At 44.5% G+C, this 13,400-nt stretch overlaps 1 protein-coding gene across 1 annotated transcript in view; it reads right to left on the reverse strand.

The window, feature by feature from the left end:
- Positions 1-12,084, reverse strand: part of LOC121168101 (caspase-10-like) — a 32,742-nt gene extending 20,658 nt beyond the window's left edge. Inside the window, exons 1-3 of the mRNA XM_040997880.1 lie at positions 11,673-12,084; positions 10,345-10,438; positions 180-315 (exon numbers count right to left, since the gene is read on the reverse strand). Coding sequence (XP_040853814.1) covers positions 180-315; positions 10,345-10,438; positions 11,673-12,010 — 568 coding nt within the window. The 5' untranslated portion in view covers positions 12,011-12,084. The remainder of the gene's footprint in view (positions 1-179; positions 316-10,344; positions 10,439-11,672) is intronic.
- Positions 12,085-13,400: the final 1,316 nt, after the last annotated feature.

Raw genomic sequence — 13,400 nt, forward strand, 5'->3', positions numbered from 1 at the left:
TTGCTATACTTCCAACAGTGCCAAGCATCAAGTGTGCTTTCAATAAACATGCTGAAGGAACAAAGGGGAGATTTATGGTTTTCCCAAGAGGACATTAACCAAATGGTGAGCAAACATGGCCAAAATTGTTTTAAGAATTCTCATAATCGGGTGCAAGTCACCAAGTGTCCACTTCTTACCTTTCTCTTCTATATACTTCTCTATTATTCTTGTAAGGCTCGGGGTGACTTTTTTGCAGAGTTCTTCTAGGAACGTCAGATCGTTTTCCCGTATTTTACCTTGTTTCTCCAGATAGTCCAAAAACTTCAGAGAGTTCTGCAAGAGAATCCAGGGAGCCATTTTTACCTGTCTAGTGATTATACATTCAAATATTAAACAAATTTAAATAAATCACCTGTGTGGCCACTAAGAACCAAGCTTTGCAGTCATGTTTGAAGTGTATTTCATGCACTGCGGGGGTTCAGTAGTTTAAGAGAAGAGCTCTATCTAAACGAATCTCTTTGTGATCCTATTAATACCAGACACCCTGTATAGATACGATAGGTAACTCTACACACACCAAGTACAGCATTTGCTAAGTAGCAATGTCAAAACAACCCAATGCAGGAGAAACTATCATATTCCTCATTTTGAAGATGAAATGACTGAAGGACAGAAAGGTTTAATCATTTTCCCAAGGTCACAAAGTCTATAATTGGCTGAGTCAATACACTCTGATGCCAACATCAGTCATCGAGCTACACCACCTCTTTCTCACAACTGTCAGTGGAGAACGGATTATAAGCTCCAAGAAAATTTGGCTTGAGAAACTTTTACATTTGGTATTTTGAAAGAAAATATCTCAAAGCACTCCTGGATAGGGAAGAAATCACAAACCAGCTAAGATTCTTCGAAATCTGAATGATCTATGGGGTGGAAGTTACCATAAACTTTCCAGAGATCAGGACCAGTCAATGTACTGATTTGCCTGTGAAAAACATATATGTAAACAAAATTATCATGGAGCCCACAGAAAAGAATGCTGAGAAAGTGAGCATCCAATGCCACCATCAGGCTGCCGGCATAGGCTGGGGAGGAAGTCTCCACCCATCACACTGAACAGTTTAAAGGCTGCAAGGGGCCAGAGCCTTCTATGAAGCTAGGAAGAAGATATGGGTACAAACACCAACCCATACCAAGTGGGAGCTAGATCTCGTTTGAAATGAGAAAGGATCATACACATCACATGAGCATGTGGTCAAGGGTTGGGATCAAGGATATCAATGGCATGAACAGATCTGTTGCTAAATAGAAGTCTTAGGCGGTAGGCTGGAAGAAGAAATGGATTAGAGAAGAAATGATCAAGATCTATCCACAGCAGTGGAAGAGCAATGGTGCTGGACTGGAGAGGCGCTGCTGAAGTCTGTTCTGGGGAATTGGGAGGATGAAGTGGAAATGTGTGAAGAAATGAGGTAAGAGTTAAAGATGACTTAAGTAGTGGTATCATTCATTACTATCATCCATCTCTCCCCACCACAAGCTCCACACAAACCACACATGGGAGGGCATTCCTGGACTGCTTTGTGAAAGATGATGAGCCGCTATGGCTGGAACACAGCATTCCAGGAAGAGAACCAAGGGCAGAAAATGCTGAGAATCTGAAAATTGGCTATGAGATGGCTCTTGGGGATTTTAGCAAGCTGAGTTTCATCTGCTTTAGATTGAAGTCAAACTGGAATGTGTTGAAATGGAACTAAGAGTTGAGTTAATGAAAGGAGTGTGTGTGAACTATTCCTGCAATAAATTGAGCAGAAAGGGGGAGATGGAGCAGTAACAGAAGGAAAAGGAAGAGTTAAAGAAAATCTGTGTGTGTGTGTGTGTGTGTGTGTGTGTGTGTGTGTGTGTGTGTGTGTGTTCAACCAACCATCCAAGATGCAAACAAGTCAGAGAAACCCTAAATTTTCAAGTTTCAGTCTTGACTGCTTTCTATCTCATCTGATGAAAAAAAGAGAAACCTGAGCTGGAATTGGGGATGAGCTGGCTGGGCCGGACTACAGCATCCACTGGCAAACGCTGAGGCACGGCAGGCCATGCCAGACCAGGCTGCGGCATCCAACCAAAAACGTAAGACCCAAGAGGGAGAGGGCAAAGCCAGTAGGAGGGCAGCATGGTGTTCCCCTGCTGTATCACCATTCCCACTACAGAACATGAACTGGGATGGGGGCAGATCAGGCCTGACAGCTACAACGCCTATTGGGTCTCATGTGACCTGGACCAGGGAAAAGTCAAGCTGGGTTGACTGTTCTTACTGATGCAAGCGTAAGTCAGAGTGGGTGTGGGTTGATTGGGGTCTGCTACAGCATCAGCTGGCAGAGGCTGGCTGGCACTGGGGAGCTAATTCTGTCAAGCCAAATTGCAGAACCATCTAGAGAGTGCATGATCCAGGATTGGGCCCAGCAGGGAAACAGTGGGCACCTCCCTCTTGGGTTGCCACTCTGTCTGGTGAGCATGAGAACCAGGAATGGGGCAGGCATGAGAGAGTAGTATCCATCAGCAGGTGTGTGGGCTGGATAGTGGGCCTGGTTGGGTTGAACTAGGCTTCAATGCCCATTGACACATATGAGAGCTGAATGGGATGTGGAACAGACTGGACCAGTCTGCTGTACATACTGGCAAGCATAGGAACCAGGGCAGGAAGTGGGCTTGGTGGGGGGTAATGAGGGTCATTCTGATTAGGCTGCAGCTCCTACATGGTTTACATGGCCAAGTGTGTGGTGGACAGGATCTGGATAGGTTCCAACACCCATTGGTTTGTGTAGAAGACAGAGCTGGAAACAGAACTGATCCAGCAATTGCAACCACTAGCATATGCATAGGCTGATTGGGGCAATGGTCTGTGCTGGACCCTGTACTGGCAAGCACACATAAGAATCTGGTCTGGGATCACCTCTGACAAAGTTTCTTTGGGGATCCCCCAATCGAATTGCTGGACTCAGAACCCCAACCATGAAGAGAATTGCAGGTTCCATGGTCTGACCATGGAGTGCATGTGTCAAAGCTGAGCCTCCTCAGAGGCTCAGACAGAGCAGTGGACAGCATATCCAGGTGCACATGGAAGATATGGTAGTACATTGGAGCCTGCAGAGGACACCTGGTACCAGAACAGAGAACAGAACAAATTAATCAACTAGCCCAGCCAAGTGTTGGCAGTGAAAATCTGGGCAAGTGGAGATGCTAAGGTGGACCAAACCAGTCAGTGGATTCTAGAGAGACTTCATCATGCTTAGAATAGCGAGATTAGCAGTAATTCAGAACAGTTGAACTGTTGAAACCACTTGAGGAGTGCCCTAGGAGCATGCCCCACATCAGAGACGCTTAGATGGTTGGGAGGTTGAATGGGACTTCTCCCTTTGTCTCTTACTTTCCCCCAGATAGAGGAAGGAGAAAAGAGAATGTGAAAACAATGATCTTACACACTTTTCTGTAGCCATTGTCTCTTTGAGCCCTAATCAACTATGTAAAGATCATAAAAAAAAAAGTCTCGTAAAAGAAAGAAAGAGGGAGAGAGAAACTTTTCAAGAAATTCCAGAGACAGGGAAGAGGAACTAAAAGGAGTACACATGCTGCCCTTGCAGGCTGGGCCAGCTAGGGCTGGGCCAGGTAATGGACACTGGACAGAGGAGAGGTGGAGAAAGACTCACTGGAGTGCATCAGTGAGGCAGAGGTCAGAAGGTGCCCTCCTCACATAAAGTGCACAAGGCGTTACCACGGTGACGTGCAAATGAGCTTTGTACCTCGAAACAGAAACTCATACATCTTGATAACAACCCAACAGAATGAAGAAACAAGGCTAAGAGTGATTCCGGAAGCAATGGTCGAAATTCACATCACTTCATGAAGTTTCTTAGACGCTTAGAAAATAACCACACACACACACTCAAGTTACACAGAGCCTGTGCACTACTGCAGTTTAGGTTAAGCATTAGCAGGAAACATCTGCCAGCTCTTACTTTGCTAAAAAGCCAGCAGATTTGGGTGTGGCTTCCTTTACCTCCTGCATGCTGTTCTGAGAGTGGATTTGCTGCTAGCTGGTCAGGCATCTGACGATGTGTGTGAGCTTACATGGGTCAGCCTGCTATCAAAGGGGTATCCCTACCCAGCCTGCAAGAGACTTCCAGGAAAGACTGGAAATTTGAGTTCTTTCCCTCTTGACTAAAACACATTTCCTCCAGGGCACAGTGCAATAGCCAACTGGCTAAATCTTTGCCTTATATGCGCCAGAATCCCATATGGGCACTAGATCTTATTCTGGCAGCTTCATTTCCCTTCCAAATCCCTGTGTCTGTGGCCTGGCATGGCAGTTGAGGACTGCCTAAATCCTTGGGACATTACACCCACACAGGAGTCCTACAGGGAGTTCCGGGCTCCTTCCTGGCTTTGGATCAGCTCAACTCCAGTCATTGCGGCCACTTGAAGAATGAACCAGTGAATGGAAGATCTATCTGTCTCTCCTTCTCTCTGTAAATCTGATTTTCCAGTAAAAAATAAATAACTCTTTAAACAAGCAGCAAAGAAGCGGGCGCTTTCTCCAAAGGCTAGGAAGCAACTGATAGGTTGCTTTTTTTTTTTTTTTTCCTGAGGTCCCATGACAGGAAACATTGCCTGATTAAGCCAGGTGGGAAACTCCCCTAGGCTTGAGATCATCTTTTATTTTCTGTGAAAGGCTGGCCTAATAGCACAGCTCAGAGGAAACCAGCCCAGACCAATCTTGGGCATGTGTTGCAGAGCCAGAACTGGGATATGATCCTGTGATCATCAGGGGTCCAAGAAGGAAGTGCAGCTTTCCTGTATTTGGCCTTATCTATGCCACAGCTAAGCCCAGGAACTTCCCCCCTTCCACTGTGGTACTGAGTGAGAAAAACCCAGACAGTGTTTTGGCTGCTTGGGCAGGGCATAAGTCAGATCATTTCACTCAGGGGTGGGCCATAAAAGGTAGGCCTGTGAAATCATGTGGTCTGGCTCTGTTAAAGAAACCACAGGCTACGGAACTCAAAATTCATGAACTCATCTGCAATAGGTTAGTTTTGAAGTTGATAATTTTGTGTTGCCCACTAGTGATGTTATACATAACCAGATGCCCTTGGCAGAAATAAATATCATCATATGTAAAATAGTAAGTAAAAATTTAAAAGATGATGGAATAGGGAGGCAAACGTCTGGGGGCACTTCTGACCCTGAACTTGATTCTGTAGCCACAGATGCCTAGGAGCTGCAAAAGCAAAAGAGAAGGACTCATTGCCAGACTTTTCCTAGAGGAAAATGTGCAGTGCTGAGTGTGCCAGGCCCTCCTGTAACAGAACTGCTTGCCTCTCCCCTCACCTCCCACCCCTTGCTACCCCATACTGCTACCACCCATACCACCCCATTCTCCCCTTGGCAAGGCGAGGGTACAACAGTAAAGAGAGGACATTTTACTGATAAACCCAGACTCTTGGAAATTTGGAACAGGATACTCCAACTTGGAACATAAAATAATCAGAAACACCCAGAGAGTTTTGCAAACCAGTAGGATTCTCCTCTCATATTGACACATGTTACATTTAAGGCAGATAATTGCAGTGCAAACATAAACATTGCAAACATGAGTTTTACACACTGAAATTATATGACAGAATCCCAATAACCTTACAGTACTTTTTAAAACATTTTCTTTTTAGAAAAATCATCATCTCAGGGACGCTGTAGTATAGCATCCTAATCTTCCACTAATGGGACCAGCATCCCTTATGGGTGCTGGTTCGTGTTTCTGCTGCTTCACTTCCCATCCAGCTCCCTGCTTATGGCCTGGGAAGACAGCGGAGGATGATTCAAGTCCTTGGATTCTTGCATATATGTGAGAGATCTGGAAAAAACTCCTTACTCCCAGCTTTGAACTGGCTCAGCTCTGGCCATTGAGTGTCGCCGACCAGCAGCAACACTACCTACACGGCACACTCTGGGAAAAGCCAGAACTATAACCGGACCCCTTATTGCCAAAAGCAGCTGCTTTTATACTCTTTCTCCGCTGCTTTTCTCCCTGTACTTTTCTCTCCGTAGGTCTTACTGCTTTTGTACTGCTTTTGTACCCCTCTCTTGTTCCCGTAGGTCTTATTGCTTTTGTACCCCTCTCTGCTTTTTCTCCCCGTACACCTTAGCTTTTCTCCCTGAAGATCTTAGCTTTTCTACCCCTCTCTGCTGCCCCTTTCTTCTTGTTCTTCTTATTGCTTTTAGCAGCTGCTACTCTCCACCAATCACTTCTCCCCGTGGGTCCACTTGGTGCTACCTGATAGGCCAGTAGCAATGACATAATCACAGCGAGGGCATCAGCCTATCCCTGTGACTTCCTGTTTACCTGCTGGCGAGACCAACCCCACCTCCTGGCCCTGGGCCAGCCGCCATCCTGCAATGGCCTTTCATGTTCATTTGGTCTGCTCCGGTGCCCACTCCCCACAATTGAGGCCTTTTGAACCATGTACAAATAGATGAAGAATCTCTCTTCTGTCTCTCCCCTCTGTAAATCTGCTTCTTAAATAAAATAAATCTGCAAAAACATCTTTTAAAAAGAATCATATACAAAAGTACACACACACACGTATTTCCTACTTCTGACCTTTGGGAAGAAAGGAAAAAAAAAAAAAAGAAGAGGAAATATCAACCTGGGGGCATTGGGCATCTTTTAGCACTTGTCTGTGGTTCGGAAATAACATTTCTAATTTAATAAAACCAAGCCTTTTAGAGAAATGATAGAATCCAGCACTAGGGGGAAAAAAGTACATACAATGAACCTGGGGCATCATTACAGGGCAGTAAAGGAACGTGAAAATGACAAGGATTCCATCAAAATGATTCAAGACCAACTTGAAGAGGCTGTCACTGGACCAAAATGAGACAATTTAAACTTCAATCAGAACAGCTACAGCAGACTGAAAACCTTCATATATGCTTAAATCCACTGAAAGTTTGCATGTGATTTTTCTAAAGGGCCATCTTCTGTTAATGACAAGAAACCAATTAACCATCTTGAAAACTGAGTAAGTAAATGAAAACATCAAGAATTTACGGGTGGGAGCAGCACAGTAGCCTAGTGGCTAAAGTCCTCACCTTGCACATACCAGGATCCCCTATGGGCACTGGTTCGTGTCCCTGTTGCTCCACTTCCCTTCCAGCTCCCTGCCTGTGGCCCGAGAAAGTAGTCAAGTACCACATAATGCAGGACTCTGCAGCCACATGGGAGACCCAGAAGAAACACCTTGTTTCATATCAGCTCAATTCTGGTTGCTGTGGTCACTTGGGGAGTAAACCAGCAAATGGAAACTCTTTCTGTATGTCTCTCTCTCTGTATGCCTGCTTGTCCAATAAAAATAAATAAATTTAAAAAAAAAGAACTTATGGGGTTGGTACAGGTACAGTGACTTGGGAGGCTGATCCTCTACCTGTGACACCAGCCCCCACATTTGGATCCTGGTTTGTGCCCCAGCTGCTGCACTTCTGGTCCAGCTTTTTTTTTTTTACGGCCTGGAAAAACAGCAGAGGATGGCTCAAGTTCTTGGGGTTCTGTACCCACTTGGGAGACCCGCAAGAAACTCCTGACTTCTGGCTTCAGATCAGCTTAGCTCCAGCTGTTGTGGCCATTTGGGAAATGAACCAACAGATGGAAGACCTCTCTTTGTGTCTCCCCTCTGTAACTCTGCCTTTCAAATAAAAATAAAATAAATCTTTTTAAAAATAGCATATACTATGTGTATGTATACATACATATATATTTTATATCTGGGTAACCAATGATAGACAAAAGGGAAACAAAATGATAGAAATTTAATATCTTCATTTTGCAACTGCAAAAGAATCAGCACAATCACTCACCACATGACAACATTTGTTAGGACAGACCACCTTAAGTACCTTAAGATCACAATGGATTTGGAAAATTCTTATTGCCTCATATCTTTTGCTCTACCTTTTCTATGTTTAGATACATAAACACTTAGCTCTGTGTTAGAATTGGCTACAATATTTGACACTAACCTGTTACACAGAAGCAATGTGGTATACCACATAGCCCACATTATAAAGTGGGCTGTACCATCTGGGTTTCTGTAAACACATTCTGTGGTGTTCACACAAAATTACCTAATCACACATTTCTCAGAAAGTATACTTGCCTATGAAACCACATGTGACAGTATATAAAATTGTTGAACATCAGCAGTTGCTAATGTCAAGAGAACTAGGCATTTTGTATCTCCTGATAAAAGCATGTGACACAGGAGCATACAAAGAGAACTCACATGGCACATTATAAAGTATCATTTTGCTTAATGCCCAAAGTTAATGTCTTGGGGTCAACATGATAGCATAGCTCATTAAGTCTCTTTCTGCGATGCTGACATCTCATATAAGCACCGGTTTGTGCCCTGGCTGCTCTACTTCCCATCCAACTCCCTGAGACTGACCTGAGAAAAGAAGCAGAAGATGGTCCAAATGCCAGGGCCCCTGCCACACATGAGGGAGACCCAGATGAAGCTCTTGGCTTTGACATGGCTCGTCCCTGGCCAGCGCTATCATTTGAGTGAATCAGTGGATAGAAGATCTCTCTTTCTCTCTCTCTTTCCTTGTAATTCTTTCAAATAAATAAATATTTTAAAAACATTTTATTTTCAAATTTATGTATTTTATTTTTAATAAAATAAATTTAAATAGTTTTATTTAAAAATTAATTCTTGAGTTAAGTGATGATTTTAAAGGGATTAACCATATAAATCATACATCAAACTTTATCTTTTCTGTCATCTGTCAATACTTGTGTTCTGTTGATTGTCATGGATGTTTTTAAACAAAAAAAACCCAAAAAGATAAGAAAAAGATATTTTAAAAGGTATATAAGACAAGAAGTCCAGAGCGTCCAGAGACCATGTGAGAAAGAGGAGCAACAAATGTGAAGATGCTGTAAGTAGCTCTTAACACATCCCCAGCAACAGTTCCCATCAGCACTCATTGCAAAGTCTACACTGCACGTGTGCAGCTTCCTCAGAAAGACATGGTAGGAGAAATCACACACACTCATCCATTCATGCTTCATTCAGATCGGCTGAGCATCAGGTCATCTCAGAGGCACCACGTGCTGGGCTCTAAAGGTGAGGAAGACTCAGAGCCAGCCTCAAGACACCAGGGTTTGGGAGCAAGGAACCCCAAGCAGGCAGGCCAGTGAGAACACAGGAGGCTGCAATTCCATTTCCTGAGGGCTCTAAAGCAAGGAAGAGCAGAGCGGAAATACTCCAAGATTATAGTGAAAATGGAATCAACCACGTTGTGCTACAGAAAAATGTCTGAAGAACTGCTCACATTGTGCTTGTTGGACTGACTTCACATGAAACAGCCTCCCGTGGGGCAAACCTTTTATTTGTCAGTAATGTCAGTGGATTGGGGAAGATGGCCCAGGAGCCTTCTCAGAAGTTAAACAGTGGGCTCATGTATGTCTGCTTTGTGACTACATTTCTTAACATCCCCACATATTTCACATCTTCTTTTGCATGATCAAAATTACATAACGTAAAACTTCAAAAAGTAGCAAGCAACACTATGTTCTAGGGTACATTTTGAAACTTGGCCCCTTCTCAAACTAACTAAACTATTCCTCACAAGTTGTTGGTGGAGCCAAACAAAGCATAAAGTCTTGAGGCTTAGAAAGCAGGTTTACAGCTCCTTTTCTGCATTTAAATTTAACTACCAGAATAATTAGTTGATAGCCACTATGTTAATATCCAGTGCATCACTAGTAGTAACTTCAAAGGCGTGCACAGCCCTTTACAAAGCACATCTCAGTGCTGTCTTCTTTGACTTTCACAAACATCCTACAGGAGAGACACCACAAAGCCCCTGCAAAGGACTCCTGGACTACCTCAGATTATTCTCACCTGGTTGTTGCTTACCAGGTATGCCTTGAACAGTTCTACATACTAAAACACAGGGGATGTCAGCAACAGTTAGCATCGATTTCATGGTTGCTATAATAAATACACACCTCGTGTGAATACCTGATGTGTGTGTTACTTCATCTTATTAGCCCAACAATCCTAGAAGGACACCCAGGACAATATGACATGTAAGAAGACAGAAGCCCAGAGCGCTTCGGTCATTTGCCCACACCACAGATTGAGTAGGAGAAAGAGTGTAGAATCCAGGCCCATCCAACAAAACAGATATTTTAACCCTGGTAAGTCTGCATACTGTGAGGAAGAAGCCTCCATGGAATCCCCTTCCAGCCTCTTCGGAGTCACTGCCAAGCAGCACAGTGCTACATAGTCCCCATCTCCAGGACGCACTCACCATCTCAGACTTGGGCAGTGACCCTCCCAGAAGGAACTTCATGCTGTTTAAGGTTTCTGCGCTGATGCCTTCTGACAGGTCGTAGAGCATCTTTCTAAGACATACACCCAAAATGACAAATAAATTTTCATACTTGCACACATCAGTCAATCAAGCATTTTTACACATGTTATCCGGCATGTGAAGGATCAACTCTGGGAGTAGTTTAGAGACTTGAAAACAACTCTGAGCTTCCAAGGTGCCCACTAGCATGGCAAGCTGCCAAGGCATGTCTCCAGATTCTGGGTCTAGTGCTACTTTCCAGCACATTAGGAAGATATACCCAATTTCAACCCATCCCCCACTCCCACCAGCTTTGGGTCCCATCTTAGAAATCCAACATTAATTTAGATGTCCTTGTGGGAGAAGACCTGAAGGCAGCCAATACTGGATTGCCCACCACAGGTTGAAAAAGGACTGGGACAGGCATTTGCCACAAATTAAGACACCACTTCGAAAGCCCACATCCCATATCAGCTCTGGTGTCCTGCCATCATACGCCCTGGGTGTTGGCAAGCAATGGACTCCAATGGTGCATCCCTGTCACGTGGGCAGTGCAGACTGAGCTCTGAGCATGGGGAGTTGAACAGTGGATGGAAGATATCTCTGTATGTCTGTCTGTCTGTCTGTCTTTCAAATAAATAACTTTTTAACATAAGGGAATCACAGCAATATCAAGCTTGCCGTATCATCTGTAGTCAGAAAAGCTAAGTGTCTCATTCCCAACACCAATATCCCTCAGATGTTTAACAAACAGAATGGATTTCCAGAATTCATCATTCCTTTAGCTGACCAAGAGTCGTCCATATGCTGAAGGACTTGAAGGATTCTAATCACCAAGTCACTAGACACTTTCAGAGGCCAGCATTGTGGCACGGGGAATGAAGTCACCGCCTGCCATGCTGGCATACCTCTCAGAGAGCTAGTTTGAGACTCAGGCTGCTTGGATTCCCATCCTACCCCTTGCTAATGCACCTTGCTTTTGGGATGGGAAGAGGCAGTAGAAAATGACCCATATACTTGAGTTCCTCACACTCATATCAGAGATTCTGATGGAGTTCCTAAATCCTGGCTTCAGCATGGAGCAGCCCCAGCTCCTGGCTCTTGGCGGGGAATTGGGGAGTGGGTGAACCAGGAGATAAAACAACTCTCTCTCTCTTTTTTTCTCACTCTCTCAATCTCTCCCCCTCTGACTTTCTAATTAATTAATTAATTAACTAAAAAAAAAAAGCCAGTGGCTAGAAACAGAGACACCTCCTCCCAGCCAGTCCCCTCCCTCCCGGCCTCACCTGAACAAAGGCACCTTCCTTCGCTTGGGCAGCAGATGCTCCACCTCCTCTTTGCTGTACCCGAGGTGCTGCAACAGTTTGATCTGCTTGATGATGTAGAGGAGTTCCGCGAGGAAGAAAATATTCTGTTCTTGCACGAGCTCGTAGGCCAAAAGGAGCTCAAAAATATCCAAGGCCGAGTCTGCCTCCCCCAGCTTCTTTTTACTGACCAAATCCAGGCAGAGAAACTTGAGGCTTTCCACCTCTTGGGCCCCCAGCTGTGAGTCGAGCTCCAGAAGCAGCTCACGAAGGTTTTTCTGATCCAAGATGAAACTCAGACTCCGATCTCCGGATGCCATGGCCACCCTGCCAGAGGCAGAGAGGGCTCAGCACGAGTGAGGACCAGGAGACCAGGCTTCACCGCCTCTTGCTCAACCCCCAGCTTCCTCTCTCCTAGACAATAGACATCCCAGGAAGTCTGAGAAATTTGAGGCTTCTCCAAGGACCAACAGCCCAGAAAACCGACCCCAGCATCTCCAGCATCCCCCAGAACTTACAAGTGTCCATTAGAAGGCTTAAGGGGGATTGTTAATCAGAACTCAATTTACCCTGATTTCTTTTTTTCATTTCCTTTAGAATTTATTTATTTATTTGAAAACTAGAGTCAAGGATGGGACCAAGTGTCGGCTGACTCACTGACCCAGATGACCACAACAACAAGGGCTGGGACAGGAGTTTCATCAAGTCTCCTACATGGGTAGGAGGTAGGAGCCCAAAAACTTGGGCCATCTTCCGCTATTTTCACAGTCCCTTAGCGGCAGTTAGAACTGGAAGTAGAGCAACCAGAGCATGAACTGATGTCCATATGTGATAAGTGCCATGGCTCACTGGTTAAATCTTCGCTTTGCATGTGCAGGGATCCCGTACAACACCAGTTCATGTCCCAGCTGCTCCACTTCCCATCCAGCTCCCTTCTTGTGACCTGGGAAAGCAATCTAAGGTGGCCCAAAGCCTTGAGACTCTGCACCTACATGGGAGAGCTAGAGGAGGTCCGGCTCCTGGCTTCAGATTGGCTCAACTCTGAGCATTGTAGCCACTTGGGGAGTGGTCTCTTCTTCTCTCTGTAAATCTACCTTCCAAATAAAAACAAATCCCTTTTAAAATGCTTTAAAAATGCTTGATCATATCAATAAACTCCTGCCTTTGCTAAAAAAAAAAATGTGTCACAGAGAGTAACTTTATATACTATACAAGACCACTAACCCCAGGTCCTAATGTCTTCTAAAGTGTCCCACGTGGAAGAGGGCCAAGGCACATCAAGTAAAATTTCTCTCTGGCCTGGCAGCCTGTGCAGAGCTCTTCAATTCAGAATCCATTTCCACCCAATGACACATTGGAAATGAACTGTAGGTGTAGCCATAAGGCAATCATATGAACGTATTTGCTACATCCTAACTCCCAACTGCTAACCATAACAGAACAGGTGTCTATCTCCCAGAACCAGAAGCTGTAACCCTAAGTCATGGAAGAACATGATTTTGGTCCAGAATTACTCAAATCAGTGTAGGAAGTTACAAATGGCCTGTCAATGTGTCTAACTTGACCAGTTTATAAATTCTGGGAATTCTCTGCTACATTTCATTCTCATCGGAAGAGCCATGCATTGATAAAATTCCCATCATACTAATTCTGAAAAGACTAAGGCATATATTCACTCACTGGGAATCAAGTGTTTCCAGAAACAGAAAA

The sequence above is a fragment of the Ochotona curzoniae genome, unplaced genomic scaffold, assembly GCF_017591425.1.
Source record: "Ochotona curzoniae isolate NIBS_2020 unplaced genomic scaffold, NIBS_Ocur_1.0 patch58, whole genome shotgun sequence".
NCBI lineage: Eukaryota > Metazoa > Chordata > Mammalia > Lagomorpha > Ochotonidae > Ochotona > Ochotona curzoniae.